General features: G+C 37.7%; 2 protein-coding genes across 2 annotated transcripts; one reads left to right on the forward strand and one right to left on the reverse strand.

Moving 5' to 3' along the window:
- Positions 1–45: 45 nt before the first annotated feature.
- LOC124439176 (sperm-tail PG-rich repeat-containing protein 2-like) lies at positions 46–13,698 on the forward strand. Its single transcript, XM_046989410.1, has 18 exons — positions 46–262; positions 352–565; positions 701–936; positions 1,339–1,487; positions 1,580–1,693; positions 2,527–2,694; positions 3,361–3,436; positions 5,111–5,184; positions 5,265–5,303; positions 6,006–6,050; positions 6,384–6,494; positions 6,742–6,821; positions 7,008–7,087; positions 7,848–7,902; positions 9,258–9,456; positions 9,984–10,038; positions 10,857–11,095; positions 12,612–13,698. Exons 3-18 carry the CDS (start codon positions 822–824, stop codon positions 12,744–12,746), a joined length of 1,734 nt encoding a protein of 577 aa, XP_046845366.1. The 5' UTR covers positions 46–262; positions 352–565; positions 701–821; the 3' UTR covers positions 12,747–13,698.
- Positions 13,699–14,115: 417 nt separating this feature from the next.
- LOC124438592 (kelch domain-containing protein 10-like) lies at positions 14,116–16,065 on the reverse strand. Its single transcript, XM_046988763.1, has 2 exons — positions 15,004–16,065; positions 14,116–14,576 (listed from the first exon to the last, which is right to left on the reverse strand). The coding sequence occupies exons 1-2, from the start codon at positions 15,871–15,873 to the stop codon at positions 14,274–14,276; spliced, it is 1,173 nt and encodes a 390-aa protein (XP_046844719.1). The 5' UTR covers positions 15,874–16,065; the 3' UTR covers positions 14,116–14,273.
- Positions 16,066–16,103: the final 38 nt, after the last annotated feature.

A 16,103-nucleotide genomic window follows, 5' to 3' on the forward strand; every position in this document is an offset into this window, starting at 1 on the left:
CCTCCGCCCATTCTAGCAAGTCAAGCAAATTAAACGCCATCCCATGAAGGCAACAGGGCACGTCACCAGGCTATATCGAGTTTGCATTGCTTGTTCAAACGAATAAAGCGCGATCTTTTGCTCAAATGATCTTTAAATTAGTCTAGAAGACGTCGGATAAAGTTTCTTCCATGAGGGACTACAGAGCATGCGTGATTAAGCTTCCTAACGAATGATTGCAGTTCGTTTATACCAACAAACCATTTTTGGGCCCAATAATCTAGTAAGTGAACAATTTCTTCGCATTTTTATGATGGAAGCCGTGCGGTCATAAGAACAGAATCAAGTTCAATGCTCAAATATGTTAAACAGGTTGCTGGTCTCATGCATTATTCTGGCGAAGGTGGGATGCCAATTTGCAAAGCCGCACAATGAATCGCTCTTAAGCGAACGGAACATACGTCAGTCTCGGGTGGTCCCAAAGTAAAATAATCGTCCAAATAATGAAGCAAATCACTCACATTCCAATTGTGAACAAGACACCAATGAAATAGGTCGGCCACCGAATCAAATATAGCGCAAAAAGGTAAAGTCAAATCAACATAATAATTATTACGACCTCACAGGGCGAAAATACCGAAAATATTTAAAATGAACTAAATTTTTCATCACTTGACATGCATTAAAAGCAAATTTTGCAGTTGCAACATATCTACTCCAGTTAACATCAAGATCAGAGGTTACGAATGCTGTCATGGTAACAACGCTCAAAACAAGAACATGGATAAAGTTTGTTCAACGTAAATCGGTATCAGCGTAGATAAAAGTCTCTCTTTGGAAGTATGTACGACAGAGCTAGCAGAAATTTAAGCCAACCTTTAGCTATGACGGAGGTGTCTGTTGGACCCGGCAGCTATGAATTGGCGAGTTTCCTGAAAGGAAAAGTAAAAAATTCGGGTGAGTTACTGAGTTTATAACTTTATAGTTTAAAGTGTTTTTTTTACGGACACACTGTAGCTCCTGGAAATGGAGCGATTGCAGAATACCCATCCGCTTCTACGCATATAATATATATTTGCCATATAATATATGAGTGGACGGGTATTCTGCAATTTAGCCCCTGGAAACCATTGATTTGAATACACTATGGTCATATGAACATGCACATATGATCATTGTCCCATGCCCCTGATTATTTAACTGTCTATGTCACTATGTAATCCTATATCTTGAAGGTGACATGATGGAATATCTTTAAGTTGTGTTAGGGTTCAATTTTCATTGTTTGCATTGTATTCAAAATGAGGACAGGCTCTTGGTTTTACTTCATGTTATGCATCTGTCATTTTGTTTTGTCAGTTGGTTATGCACCATTTGGCTCAATGACTAGTCGAGAAACATTTGTTGATGTTCCTGACCAGACGATTGCAGCTCCAGGACCTGGACAGTATGATTTAAAGTTGAGAAATGCTAATCACATTGTAGGCGGACAGTCTTTATCAAACACAGTAAGGGTCGAATTATTCTTTCACTACATACATGTGAATGCATGCCTTTTTGTTTGGGACTCTAGCCCACTAGTTATGTTTTATCATTGCAGTCCAAAAGATTTGAAGATTTGACAGAAGCAATTCCAGGTCCTGGTACCTATAATTTATCGAAGCACTCTGACTGGATCAAACAGCTTCCACAGAAGCAACTATATGAGGAAGAGGTGAGGAAAAAGAATGACTAGTACAGACCATTTCACCTCGAGATCTAGAAAAAATTTCATTCTCATTTTATGATATAAATACATGGAAACAGTTGTGAATTGTTGCATGATGTTCTTTTACAAGTTTAAGCTACACTTCTTCTCTTTGCATTGTTTCACATTGGCTACTTTCATGGTAAAGTTGTCATAGATAGTATTTTCAGAGATGTTTCTCCTCTTGTCTGTTGTTTAAGCTCCTATCATTTAGAAGATAGGGCTATTCTTTTTGTGTGGTTATAAATGCACTCCATTACTCTAATCCACCCCTTGAATAAAACATGTGCTAAAATAGGTTTGTTAGCTTTTTCGCATGGGCTAATACATGAGAAGACTTGTATACGAGAGTTGGGGGTCTGGGAATGTTAGAGTTAGTTACTGTAGCTTGTAGCAGTAGCTAGTGCCAGTACTGATGTTGATAATGAAACCATCTTGCTCCAAGTCCTGGGATTTTCGCAGGTGTATGGCTGAGCTAATGCAGGACTGAGCTTCTCTGTGGAGTATATTCAGTGTGATGATACTGGTGTGCTTATGAACGGGGAAGAGCAGATTATAGGCAGGGCCGTTGCTTGAAGGTTAATTAGGAGAGTGCATATTCAAATATTCAGTTGTGGCCAACTGACTTCTTTTGAAAGTGATTTGGCTTTCTTAAGAAATTAGTCGGGAACAACTGAAGATATGAAAATACCCCACCCACCCCCAACCCAATTGGCTACGGCACTGATTACAGGTGGGAATATACGGTACATCATTTCACAGATTAACTCGATCAATGAAATGCTTTTTTTCCATCATAGAGTGAACCCAGACGACGTATCATATTATTGCGGAAAACTGATCCACCATCGATACCTTCACCTGGAAAATCGTATGGTTATGAAGAGGCCACCGATGGTTCTCTCAAACCACAAGTCATGCCAGAGAGAGATGAATCCATGGGTCCTGCATATTATAACGTTGATCATGTGAGTTGCACGTTTTGTTTTTTGTTCTTTGTGAGGAGTGAGCATGCTTGAAGGAATGTGAATGTTTGTCGTAGAATTATATATATATATATGTTTAATTAAAGGCATCCTAAGCCGGTTTCAAACTACTAAAACCAATACGAACGTAAAGAATCTTTTTTCTATTGCTCAGAGGTTTACAAAGACAAAAATATCGCTATTTTTTTTAATCTTCTTTTGTTTTTCTCTTAGCTTTTGCTTGACTTTTCTCCTTGCCTTTTGTCTTTGTTTTATCTTTTGTCAACGCTTGTGTTCATGCTTATTTCATTCGTGTGATCCTAGCTTTAAAGGGCTTTCACACTGTGAGTTACATTATATATGGAGCCGTCCATCGCTATAACTCTAGCTCCTTGAAAACAAAAACTGAAATGTATTGTAATTTTTGTTGAGTTTATTTTTTGAAAACCTCGCCTTTCCGTGGTGAATTTTTCCACATGGTCATTTTTCGAGGTGTTTTTTGATATATAACTAGTTAGCTTTTAAAATCGAATCTGTTTTATGCACTTCCCAATCTGATGAAAAATTCTACCAAAAATTTAGCTTTCGAATCATTTTCCGAGGTCCATCCCTGCCCGAGGCAATGAATTTATAAAGGTACCTATTTTATCCTGACTTTTCCTCCCTTAGAGAGAAACACAGACTACGAGAAATTATAAAGGTGTTTTCTTTGGAGGAAAAGATTCCAAGCGACTTAGTTTTAAAGGTACGTATAAAGGCCACCACAAATCAAAAATTGCAACTTCCGTAAGGGAACTCGAAAAACTCTTCTTTTAGAATTGCGAAGGATTGGTTAAATATACAGTTAGTTTTAGTTGCTGTTTTATGATACAGCAGTTTTTGTAACTGTATTTCGCGTTTGTAGATGTAGCTCATTCTAGTTTGTGGAATCCTGAAGACTGTTGGTGTTGATGTTGACTGTACCTAAGCGGTTGTTATGTTCATAGTCAAAGTTTAGCGGTATTGATCTTCATAGTGAAGATTAGCGGTAGTCGTCTTCATAGTGAAGATTAGCTGTAGTCGTCTTCATAGTGAAGATTAGCTGTAGTCGTCTTCATAGTGAAGATTAGCTGTAGTCGTCTTCATAGTGAAGATTAGCTGTAGTCGTCTTCATAGTGAAGATTAGCTGTAGTCGTCTTCATAGTGAAGATTAGCTGTAGTCGTCTATAAAGTCAAGATTAGCTGTAGTCGTCATTAGAGTCAAGATTAGCTGTAGTCGTCTTTAGATTCAAGATTAGCTGTAGTCGCATTAGAGTCAGGATTAGCTGTAGTCGTCTTTAGAGTCAAGATTAGCTGTAGTCGTCATTAGAGTCAAGATTAGCTGCAGTCGTGTTTAGAGTCAAGATTAGCCTTAGTCGTCATTAGAGTCAAGATTAGCCTTAGTCGTCATTAGAGTCAAGATTAGCTGTTGTCGTCTTTAGAGTCAAGATTAGCTGTAGTCGTCATTGGAGTCAAGATTAGCTGCAGTCGTGTTTAGAGTCAAGATTAGCCTTAGTCGTCATTAGAGTCAAGATTAGCTGTAGTCGTCTTTAGAGTCAAGATTAGCTAAAGTCGTCTTTAGAGTCAAAGATTTCGAAACGTCCGTTGAAGCACTAACATGAACATTCCTTATCAGAACTGCACTAACATTGACGATCTACATCTACAAACGTGTAAAAATATTCCCAGTTTCTAACCATCCACGTGATTTTATCATACATATTATTATTTTACGACATGTCAGTGTATGAAAATATTTTAATACGAAACATCAGGACTACTAGTTGATGACACAAACGTTTTGTTAGTCTCCACCATTTTTTTTTCAAAGGCAGCTAAGCTGTAGAATTATTCTGAGTATATTAATTAAGACCTTTATAAAACGGATTTATGAAAAACTTTCATCCTGTCACGTTAGAGCCAGGACACACCACTGAAGAATATTTTCCAGAAGATGTTTTGTAAAACTCCGAAACTTTAAACTTTCCTTTATTTACTAACGCGCATTATTGAAATTAGAGTTCTTGGATTACTATCCTGATCGACACAGTGACTTAGTCAACCGTTAATTTTTTCGTGTTATGTATGTTTCAGAACTTTTTTCTAGAAATTCATTGTTGTTCAGTGAGTGCATGAGCATCAAAGTAGTTTGCTACATAGCATTTCAATACTTGCTAACTGTTTACGCGCAGGACCGGCATCGTTTTCTTCTTCCTACGTCAATTACATTCACTAATGCCCATTATCTTTCCTCTCAAACGGTTGGAATTTTTTCCACTCTATTGGAGAAAATGACATTTCGTTTTGACATGGCCGCGAAAGAAAGCAATTCTTACCTATTTTGCTGTCATTTTGAGTCATCGTTTTCTGAGCACTCGTCATTGGATTCCTTTAAATACAGGTAGCAATCAAGTGCCAGGTCCTGGAGCCTACGATCCTTACGAGCCGCCTGAAAATAAAATGCCGATTGATCTGGTATTGAATTTCAATTAATGCATGTTTGTTCAAACTGTTTAATTTTCTTACCGATTCAAGTTTGCACATTTTCCTCGTAGATTATAGAAGAACAGCAGAAACGCTTCTACGAGGCCAAGGTGTGTAGTCAAATAACAATTTTTAAAACAATGTATTTATACATGAAACGATGTAAACCTTTACACGATGCGATTACTGTTTAAAGTGCAACAATCAGCGGACGCGTTTTGTTGTTCTTATTTTATAAAGTGTGTTGTCAATTGGGCTCAAAAGTCACTCAGAAACTGTCTATTAAGTCTTACGTCCAAATTATAAACACTCAGTGAGATGCGTTTCGAAATTGCCTCAACTGCAAGGCGGCACTTCCCCTTCATTGATTACTTGATTTTAAATATTTTAGCTAAAATCATGCCCTTCACAGAGAAAGGACTTTCTTGTTGATTAGTGGTAGTGCGATTTTTATGTCGTACTCTGTGAGTTTGTATGAATTTTTGGAATAGGTGATCGAAATGATCTAAATTCTTCTCTCCACAAACGCCTCGTATATACTAGATACCCCCATCCTCTCCCCTTTTACCGCTATAATTTGATTAGAAAGATTATCTTGGTGATCGGAGTCTCGAAACAAGAATTTTGAATTATCCTCGAAAGCTGTCGCTATCTAGCAATGACTTTTACACAGACTGTACAAACTTCAATGGTCAACAGTGATCCCTAAAACTCTATGAAACTCTAAAATATCATCACACAGATTATATATTTCAATATGTATGATGTTCAAACCATTTTATTATGGGTTGTTTACTTTTTGATGTTTTAAGATTCCGCGGTACCACGAACTAGTTCCTAAAGATGAAGAGAGAAAGGTATACTTGTCGTAGTCACGACATTGCTAGACAATTTAATTACGTGCCATTTTAGGGAAAACGTGTTGTCTTTTGCTCTTTGCGTACATTAGGACAAGCTTTGTGTCCTAAACAAGTGCAGGCTGTGCAACCTTAAACAAAGAGTGCAATTTGTACTTATTTGTGCCAATTAAAGCCACCGGCCTCTTTTTGCTCCCCTTTCTAATAATCCCCCACATGAAAGGTAACTGTCTTTGTCTCTGATATTGTTTTTGAAAATTTTTCTTATTCATCACCTAATTTACAGCCTGTTTTTACAACATTGAATATTTTACTGTGTTAATTCCTATTTAGGGTGTACCCGCGCCTGGTCATTATGAAATCAAAAGTCAATTCGAAAATCTTCGTCAGGATCCTGAGTTCGATATCACGGCTCTTGTGGCACCCTTTGGTTCGCAATCCAAGGTAAGTTATATCAATATTTATTAACCATATTAACAATTTCGATTTTATTAGTTAGCCACTTGCAAAATCGAATCTTGAAAATAGACTTAGTAATACAACTTAACTTAATTAAGTAAACAGTTTGATAACTTGATGAAAGAACAGGGAAACAATTCGCTATAGTTATGTGTTGCGATGCTCTTTTACTATTTTAGGAAAGGTTCAAATGACCCATTGTTTAAAAACAATCTTTGCTTTTTGTATCTAGAGATTTGAGGGTCGAACGAAAACGTGTCCTGCACCTGGAAGTTACGATGATCCGAGGACGGCCTTTGAAACTTTAAAAAGGTAAACTTGTGTAACAATTAACTTTCTGGGACTGATTATTGACATAACAATATTCAGGATTTTCACATGTGTTTTCTTCCTGCTCGACTGCCAGTCAATCATAGATGAGGCGTGCTATTAATTTGATAAAGGAAGAGTATAATGAGTTTACGTGGCTTTATGGCTATCTTTTTGTGTTTTTGTTAGAGTTAAAGGCGTGAAATCTTCACCGTTTGGTCAAACTTCCATTCGGTTTTGCGATAACAAGTGCAGCAAAAGTATTCCAGGTAATAATGATAAATTTTCCATTTAACTTATAAACTAAAATGATAATTTTGACTGTCGCGTTTTTCACAGAGTCAGTCAGTATAAATGCTTGTAATAAGACCATCTATTACTGTTAGTAAACCTTTCCATTTTCACTGCATTGCGATGTTGACGTAGCTATCGTTCTTTTCATAAAAGCGTTTCAGGAACTAGAATATGTATGCGTTAAAAACGAGAGATATTGAAAATCAAAACGATATAGCTGTTTTTCATGTCGGAATGTCTTTGTTACATAAGCCTTACGAATTAATGCATAAAACTTTAAAATATATGCGAAAGTAAAAAGCTATTTATTTTTCTCAAGTTTAACTTGAACTTGTTGTTGTTACATTTAAATGTTTACAATTTATTCCGAGTTTTTTTATTTTTACTATAACATCATTTTTTTATCCTGTTGTATTAAGATGTAGAAAATTGGGCGTTTTGTGTATTGGCTCAATTGAGCTTGGGCATCGACTGTTACCGAGTGCTCACGAGTTAATTGACTTCCATTTTAATACAGTCCAACCTGTAATAAGCCGTCAGCCTCGAGGAACGGACTAGTGTCCGCTTCATGGAGGTGTTCGCTTGATAGAGGTTTTATTACAAATTAGCAACATGAGATGAAATTTGCAACTTTACCATGTGTTCGTTTAATGTCCATTTATTACATGGACGCTTAATACAGGTTTCACTGCATGCCGACTTGCTGACGTTAGACATAATTCCATTGTCCTTTAGGTCCTGGATCCTATAATGTTCCCGATCAAGTTAGTGATGTTATAAAAAAGAATTTGTAAGTTGTTTTGAAATATTTGTCAGGGATAACGCTGTTGCTTTAGATTGCATTAGGGATAGCTGGGTGTACGACAGTAGCTATGTCCATCAAATATCATTGCAAACCCTCTTTGCACCTCAGGTGATTTTATTTTTGCTATAAGGCAGGCGTAGTACTGGTGAAGACTGTTTTTGATTAACAGTTTTGAACGCTCAATGTATGAAGTTTCTGAGAGTAATCGAAATATATTCTATCGATTAAAAAACACAACACAATGAAGCATCTAAGGCACTTCTGATGAAATAAAATACCACGCAAACAAACCCTAGGTTGATTATCGTCAGTGCTAGATGAATGAATTCCCGGTCAGTCTGTCGTATCCTGTTTTAATGCAATAAACTGGTCATTCTTCTAACTGCTTTACATGATGACGGTTACAACAAATAAGGTTGCTGAATGGTTTGTTTATATATTGGTAGCTACCACTTTTTAATTGCTAATTTTGAAATTAGATTTTTTCAAATTAAAGAGACGTTCCCTCCTTCAATAAGCCAGTTCTCGTTCGTCGTAAAGCATCGCCAGAATTGGCGACGTTTTATCGCCAATGGTGGGTGATGGCCAGTGCACGAAAGGTTCTTATAAATTGGCGATGATATATAAGCCGATTTAATCTAAAGTTGATGATTTCTGTGCAGCTTCAATTGTTTAATTTGCCCGACTCAACTAATTTTCGTTCTAAAAGATTTTTTAAGCAAGCAGCACTCACCAATGATCGGCGATGATCGCAAGAAACAAACTGTTTTATTTCTTGCGATGGCAGCCCCGATGTTCGGCGACCGTCACAAAAGATCAGCAATACTTTATTATAACTAATCGTAAGCGCTCGCCGATGTTGTAAAAGCTCTATCGCTTTCGTTCTGCGATAAATGAGAACTACGCTTTTATGCACAAGTGATACCATTCTTCACGTGACGGTTAGCAGGTTGCAGTAATTATCGCTGTGTTTGATTCACTTGGATTCATTCATTTAGAATTCATAGCAATTTATCTCGGCGGGGGGTATGGGGCGAAACTCACTATTTGTGTGGAGTATAGATCATGTCCATGCATCTGTGGGATTGTGAACTCATTGGATCTTGATAACATGATTGTTTATTGAATTTTATATTTATATGAAAAACCAGTGGTTTCAAACAGTAATGTTGCCTCAACATTGCCATTTCAAATTGTAGCCGTGATATTTGATCGTCTTGTTTTATAGGTCTATGGAATTCCTCTTTTTATTGTTACACGCAACATGTGATTTAAGAGAAAAGATTTCATCTTGTAAAATTTAACAAGGCAACATTCTATATTACGCATATTTTTCACAGGATGGTTAAAAAGAAAAACGTGGCGTTCGGCAGCTCTTCGATGCGCACATTCCCCATAACAAGGACGCGTAAAGATTCGTCTCCAGGTCCTGCGCATTACATCAACATGGATAACAAAGTCGTGAACAACGTCGGGCAACTGTCGTCGACCTTCGCCTCGATAACAAACCGACTTCTTTCCCCTCCACCCATCGTGAAAGTAAGTTTTCATCCAAAATATTACCCGTCAAAGTTGTACAAAAAATAACCATTTTCTTCAGGGAGGCTTGTTGCAAATAAACCTGATTGAATTTAACTTTGAGTGTTCACCACAAACCTTAAGCACACATCGATCGACTGACGAAAAAACTGCAATCGACTTTGACTTGTTGTGATGACCACTGGGCTAGCCGGCCTGCTTTGTAAATGTTACTCTGTTCCTTAACAAAAGACTTCTAAAGGAATGGATGATAGCTGAAATTTACATAGCAGAACTAAAATTTGCAGCTGGCTACTCCACCGTTGATGACCATAAAACAATGATCAAATTCGACCAATAGTTACAACCTCACGTCATCAGTTGATTTACACTGATTGTGAATGCTAGTGTAGGGTATACGTATGATTAAATGCACTAACTCGGGACTTGTGAAATTCTTTTATTTGCTGTTTTTCCAATTCAGGAAAACCTACATCTTATGGTTTGCGTTCATAGATAACTTAAATACAATGGTGTTTTAATTGTAGGACATTCCACCGCCTGGTTCCTATGAAGTTCGTCAATCGTATGATAAAACGCAAGGTAATTAAATTGCCCTCCAAATATAATAAAAGATTGTCGTACTGTTGCATGATGTCATTTCAAGAGAACATTACATGATTTAATAGCTATGGTGCATGTGTTTTTGATTGCATTGTTGTTGACTGACGTTTCGACAACCTTAGCGGTAGTCATCTTCAGAGTCAAAAAAACATATTTTTTTTTTGACTCTGAAGATGACTACCGCTAAGGTTGTCGAAACGTCAGTCAACAACAACAAAAACAGTCCTTCTCAGGACTTTATTAACCTGGACGATCATCATTTACAAACATATAACGATACTCCCGGGTTCAAACCATTTACTTTAATGCAAACAACATTAATTATTGTGCAATGATGGTACAATCTCGATTTTGATTGGTTAAGGGACTACAAATCTCAATGTTTTGCCTCCTACAAACCATTTAAAACTATCTTTAGTGTAGTAATTTGTGACAACTGACAGTATAATGGCGGAATCTTACTCAAGATTTGCAAGCGTATTACGAGCTAAGACCAAAAAAAAACGCGAAAAGGGTTAAACTGTCGGCGAGGAGAGTTTTCATTCAGTAGTTGCTAGAAAAAGACTAAAACGAATCTCTAAAATTATTTCATAATGAAGCAGGAAAAATTTCATGGCTTCCGCACAAAATAGTTGTTTTATCTGTATGATAAAACAACTGTCGAATTCGGCTTTCGCACGATATCAAGAATTATTCAGACCTCGGTCAACGATATCGGGCTCCGATCCGCTTCGGACTGAACAATTCTTGATATCATGCTCAAACCTCAGCTAATAATTGTTAATTGTCCATTTAAGGTCGAGTACTCTATCCTGGCTCTCAAAAGACGAGTCGCAACTCTAAGAAGAAAGGAGGATTTCTGTCCTCCACATCCCGCTTCAAGAACGGTATTCATACAACGTATAGCGCGCTGAGTCCGGGGCCCGGAAAGTACGACGTGCCCACGACGCAGACGAAGCAAGGCGGTCTGATGGTTACAAAGGACACTCGTTTTAAGTTCAAAAAGAGCGAGGTCCCCGGACCAGGAAAATACCAGGTAGGAATTTTACCCATCATCGGAAATTTTTCCCAAAATGGCTTTTGACGTTGCTTTTGAATTGATTCGTATCTTTCGGAATGGCTGACATTTTTATGAGGAAATGTACGAGGGAAGTACCTATAAAATACCACTAAATATTGCCGACCTTTTAATCAAATCAACAAATCCTTAGTATCATTTTGATGAATAATTAGCCAAATCGAATATGCGCTTAATTTGAAGTTTATGAAAACAGATTTTGCCTCTTTAGTTAGTTATTGATAAATTAACCTGCAAATTCAGACGGCATTTTGTCACAAAATTATGGTAATGAAGTTATGTGCCCCAGTTTAACCACAGTGTAGAGAACATACAGTAGAGCCACTCCACTGAAAGTGCACAGTATGGAGAATATACAGTAGAGCCACTTCATTGAAAGTGCACAGTATAGAGAACATACAGTAGAGCCACTCCATTGAAAGTGCACAGTATAGAGAACATACAGTAGAGCCACTCCATTGAAAGTGCACAGTATAGAGAACGTACAGTAGAGTCACTCCATTGAAAGTGCACAGTATAGAGAACATACAGTAGAGCCACTTCATTGAAAGTGCACAGTATAGAGAACATACAGTAGAGCCACTCCATTGAAAGTGCACAGTATAGAGAACATACAGTAGAGCCACTTCATTGAAAGTGCACAGTATAGAGAACATACAGTAGAGCCACTCCATTGAAAGTGCACAGTATAGAGAACATACAGTAGAGCCACTCCAGGGAAAGTGCACAGTATAGAGAACATACAGTAGAGCCACTCCACTGAAAGTGCACAGTAAAGAGAACATATAGTAGAGCCACTCCATTGAAAGTGCACAGTATAGAGAACATACAGTAGAGCCACTTCATTGAAAGTGCACAGTATAGAGAACATACAGTAGAGCCACTCCATTGAAAGTGCACAGTATAGAGAACATACAGTAGAGCCACTCCATTGAAAGTGCACAGTATAGAGAACATACAGTAGAGCCACTCCATTGAAAGTGCACAGTATAGAGAACGTACAGTAGAGTCACTCCATTGAAAGTGCACAGTATAGAGAACATACAGTAGAGCCACTTCATTGAAAGTGCACAGTATAGAGAACATACAGTAGAGCCACTCCATTGAAAGTGCACAGTATAGAGAACATACAGTAGAGCCACTCCATTGAAAGTGCACAGTATAGAGAACATACAGTAGAGCCACTCCAGGAAAGTGCACAGTATAGAGAACATACAGTAGAGCCACTCCACTGAAAGTGCACAGTAAAGAGAACATACAGTAGAGCCACTCCATTGAAAGTGCACAGTATAGAGAACATACAGTAGAGCCACTCCAGGGAAAGTGCACAGTATAGAGAACATACAGTAGAGCCACTCCATTGAAACTGCACAGTATAGAGAACATACAGTAGACGTTTTTTTTTGTATTTTTTTCATCCGACCATACCTCGTGTAAATACCCAACTAATACAGCACTATTTCTTTATTTTCAGTTAAGCCCACAAATTGCTCATTCTGTTCTGAAGGGAACGTTCAATGCCACACTTAATAACCCATTGTCGAAATCAAAGCACCACGATTTGAACGAAAAATCTTCAAACCGACAAAATGATATACTTCTTACATGACGTATGCGGAAGTTAAGAAATTTGTAAATTTTTACTGGCGTTTTCTTTATTTTATTATGCAATACGTATGAGATAGGATCTGCTGGGGTTGAAAGCAAAGCTCTGTGACGCAGGCAATTCTTTACGATGCTTTTGCAAAACTCCCTAAAAGTTTGAAAATATTTATTCGAGGCTTGAACATTAAGCTAAGTATATAACTGGGATGCTACTTTTACATATACCAGCATATACTTCCACGAAGACAAATTTTACTCCACCCCATCCCACCCCACACAAGATTGTCTGATTGTCAAATCCTGCTTTCAAATTTATCGTCGTAAGTTGGCCGGGCGTGAAAAGATTAATAGCTAATATTTTGGCGGGCGGTAGGAAGTAGCCTTTCACTTTCCATTTATACTATTCAGTTCAATGGGCTTGAAAGTGCTACACTTTCACCGCTTTTGGAGAAACGTTGAAGATCATATATGCATATACCAAAGATTATTTTGCACTTGTGGTGAACTAGAAAAGACAAACCAGACAGTGTTTTTAAATGACGTATACCTGTTGCGAGGAAATTGGTTGGCTGATTTTACTTGATGTTTGAGTACTTTCGTTATCGAATATTAAGTAACTTTGTGTAACTCAGTTTGCATTATTCACAATTCGAAACGTTTTTATTGCAACATTGTTGAGCAAACATCTGCTCATTATGATTAGGAATTTTTTCTCGCATGTTTCATCCAAAACCCGTTTTTGACTAAAGCTCGACTAAAACAATTTATTTTATTCAAAATTAAGCTATATGCAATGTTGAGTTAAAATGTTTAAATCTCTTTCCTGAGTAAGCAATTGTTTAACTTATAAGAGTCGGCATACGTTCTCACTTATCAATAACTTACTGGTAACGTATTCAGCAAAATAATCATGATGATGTAACATAATATTAAATCATACAGCAAGAACCTTCAAACTTTTTTCTACCTTTTTCGACACAAATAGAAGGTATTTGCCTTGCTCATTATTTGCCGTGAGATGATCTGGTCTGCCTGCTTCATACATCCAATGTTCACAGAATCACAGAAGTGATAATTTGTTTTCTTGCATCCCGAAAGTAGTACTGTGAGCAGAGAGCAGAGAAAAATTCGCTTGCAATCGATACAAAATCAAGTATTTTCTTTAGAATGTGTCTTATAGTTTGTGAGGGCGCAGCTTTGTCCATGTACTTCGTAGGCACTAAGTAACTGTAAATGTCAAGTTTTTGGTACCTACTTAACATGATAAATTCTATATCAACCGTCGCATGGTCAAGATGAAGATAGTTGTATTTCGATTTTGTATGTCGTATGTCCTTCTGTCTGCTACTGAGCTAAAACAGTACATCGTGATGTAGGTGCTTTGCGATTTATAATATTGAAATATATACATAAATTCATTTTATGTTCAATTGACGTAAAGGCAAACAAGTTGAAATCATAATTCAACTTGGACAAAACAACATTTCACAGTTTGAATGCAAAGTTCATACGCATATGTTGATGAAATTGACTAATACGCAGGAGCATTATTTCTTCGGTCCAACACATACTGGGCATCGTATCTGTTAATCAGATATTGAGGTACTCCAAGATATCTCATTTTCTCTGAATTGAACCTTTTTCCTAGGGGTACTGCATCACACAGAGCCTGCCAGCTGAGTTTCTCCAGTGTCGGTATGGTAAGCCACATTTTTAGAACGTCGTTCGTTCGTTCGTTTTCTCTTCCCCCTCTCCACTTAATGCCACCAAATATGTACAAGCAACCATCTCTAGTGACAGCTGCTGCATGAAAGTATGTTGGATATGGCAGCGTCTAAACAAGATAAAACATCGTTGAAAGGCACATTTCCTTAAGAATTGAATAATTTTACCACTTTTTACCCCAATAATGATACTGACTCCTTTAAAACCATAATCTAAACTTGAAGATCAGAATCCTTGAAGCTGAATTCCCATCCAGAAGCTATAGGGTCATGAGAAATTCTCATTTCAAAACTTTGTGGTAATCAATTCTGGCCACTCTAGAAAACATGGACCCGAAAAACCTCTCTCTATGGGGGGACAATTGACGAAATTTTGGTGGAATACCCATGTCCTCCCCAAGTGTCTGCCGCTGCCTCTCCCTTCCAGTTTGATAACAAAAATCAATACATATGCTTTAATACTCCGTAGACTCTCACACAAACATCCGAGAAGGCAATCAGAATGAAACCTTCCCAGTGTACATCCTTAGGACTTACCTGATGCATCATAGACCAGGTAAATGTATCCAAGTCTAATTTCCATATATCATTAAAAATTTGATCGGATGATTCCTCCTGGAAACCTCCTGTCACGTAAACATTGTTATCAAACCTGTTGCATGTGTGTGCACGTCTTGCTGGTGGGAAACCATTAGTGGGGTCTCGTTGACATTGGATCTCTTGCCATGACAAAGTTGAGAAGTGGTATCTATGTACTTTATCCAGTGGGCATGCTCCATCATCACCATACCCACCTACCACAAGAAAACCATCTTTGACATTTACCATTTCATGTCTGTATCTTGGGGATGGTGGGTTTTTACATCTGCATTGCACCCATTTGTACGTACGCATATTAAACATGTGGAGATTGTCATTGTATATACTTCCTTTGGTACCACCAAAAATGTACATTTTATCATCCGGACTGATAATACAACCTTGACCATATCCAGGTGTGGGTGCATATGATCTTGAAAAATTCCCAGTAATAATATGCCATATTTGATCTTTTGGTTTACATAAGAACATCTCGTTGCTATTGGCTGTTCCAAATGGGTGACCAGATCCACCGAACATGATCAACTGATCTTTGTACAGCAGCATTGTACTGGAGGTCACGCATTTTGGTACCTTACCCGAACTGTCTCCATAAGTCGACAGTCTTAGCCATTTTTTTGAATTCAAATGGAAACACCATAAGTATTTGCTGAAGAGTTTATCGTGTACCTTTAGCGGATTGAACCCGCCAAAAGAGTAAAGAAAAACGCCGTCGGTGACGCATCGATGACCACTTCGACCCATTGGTATGGGCTCGCAAGCTTCATTTCGAGTTACTTCCAATTGTACTTGATATTTTGCCATCATGTGTCAGACGATCGAAGTGTCTCTAATTTCTATTTCACAGGAAGTTGTTGCACAAAGCAGGAAGAACCATGCTCTCTTTACAGCAAAGTGTCATCTTTTCATTTAATGTTTGTCATCCTATCGGACTTTCAGCCATAAATTTTAATTTACAAAAATTTAGTAGCAGCTGTCATCGTTGCAGGTCATCTGAAAAAACAGGGGACATCCGAGGTAACGTGATGTACATTTCG

Source organism: Xenia sp. Carnegie-2017, unplaced genomic scaffold (genome assembly GCF_021976095.1).
Source record: "Xenia sp. Carnegie-2017 unplaced genomic scaffold, XeniaSp_v1 HiC_scaffold_19, whole genome shotgun sequence".
Taxonomy (NCBI): Eukaryota; Metazoa; Cnidaria; class Anthozoa; order Malacalcyonacea; family Xeniidae; genus Xenia; species Xenia sp. Carnegie-2017.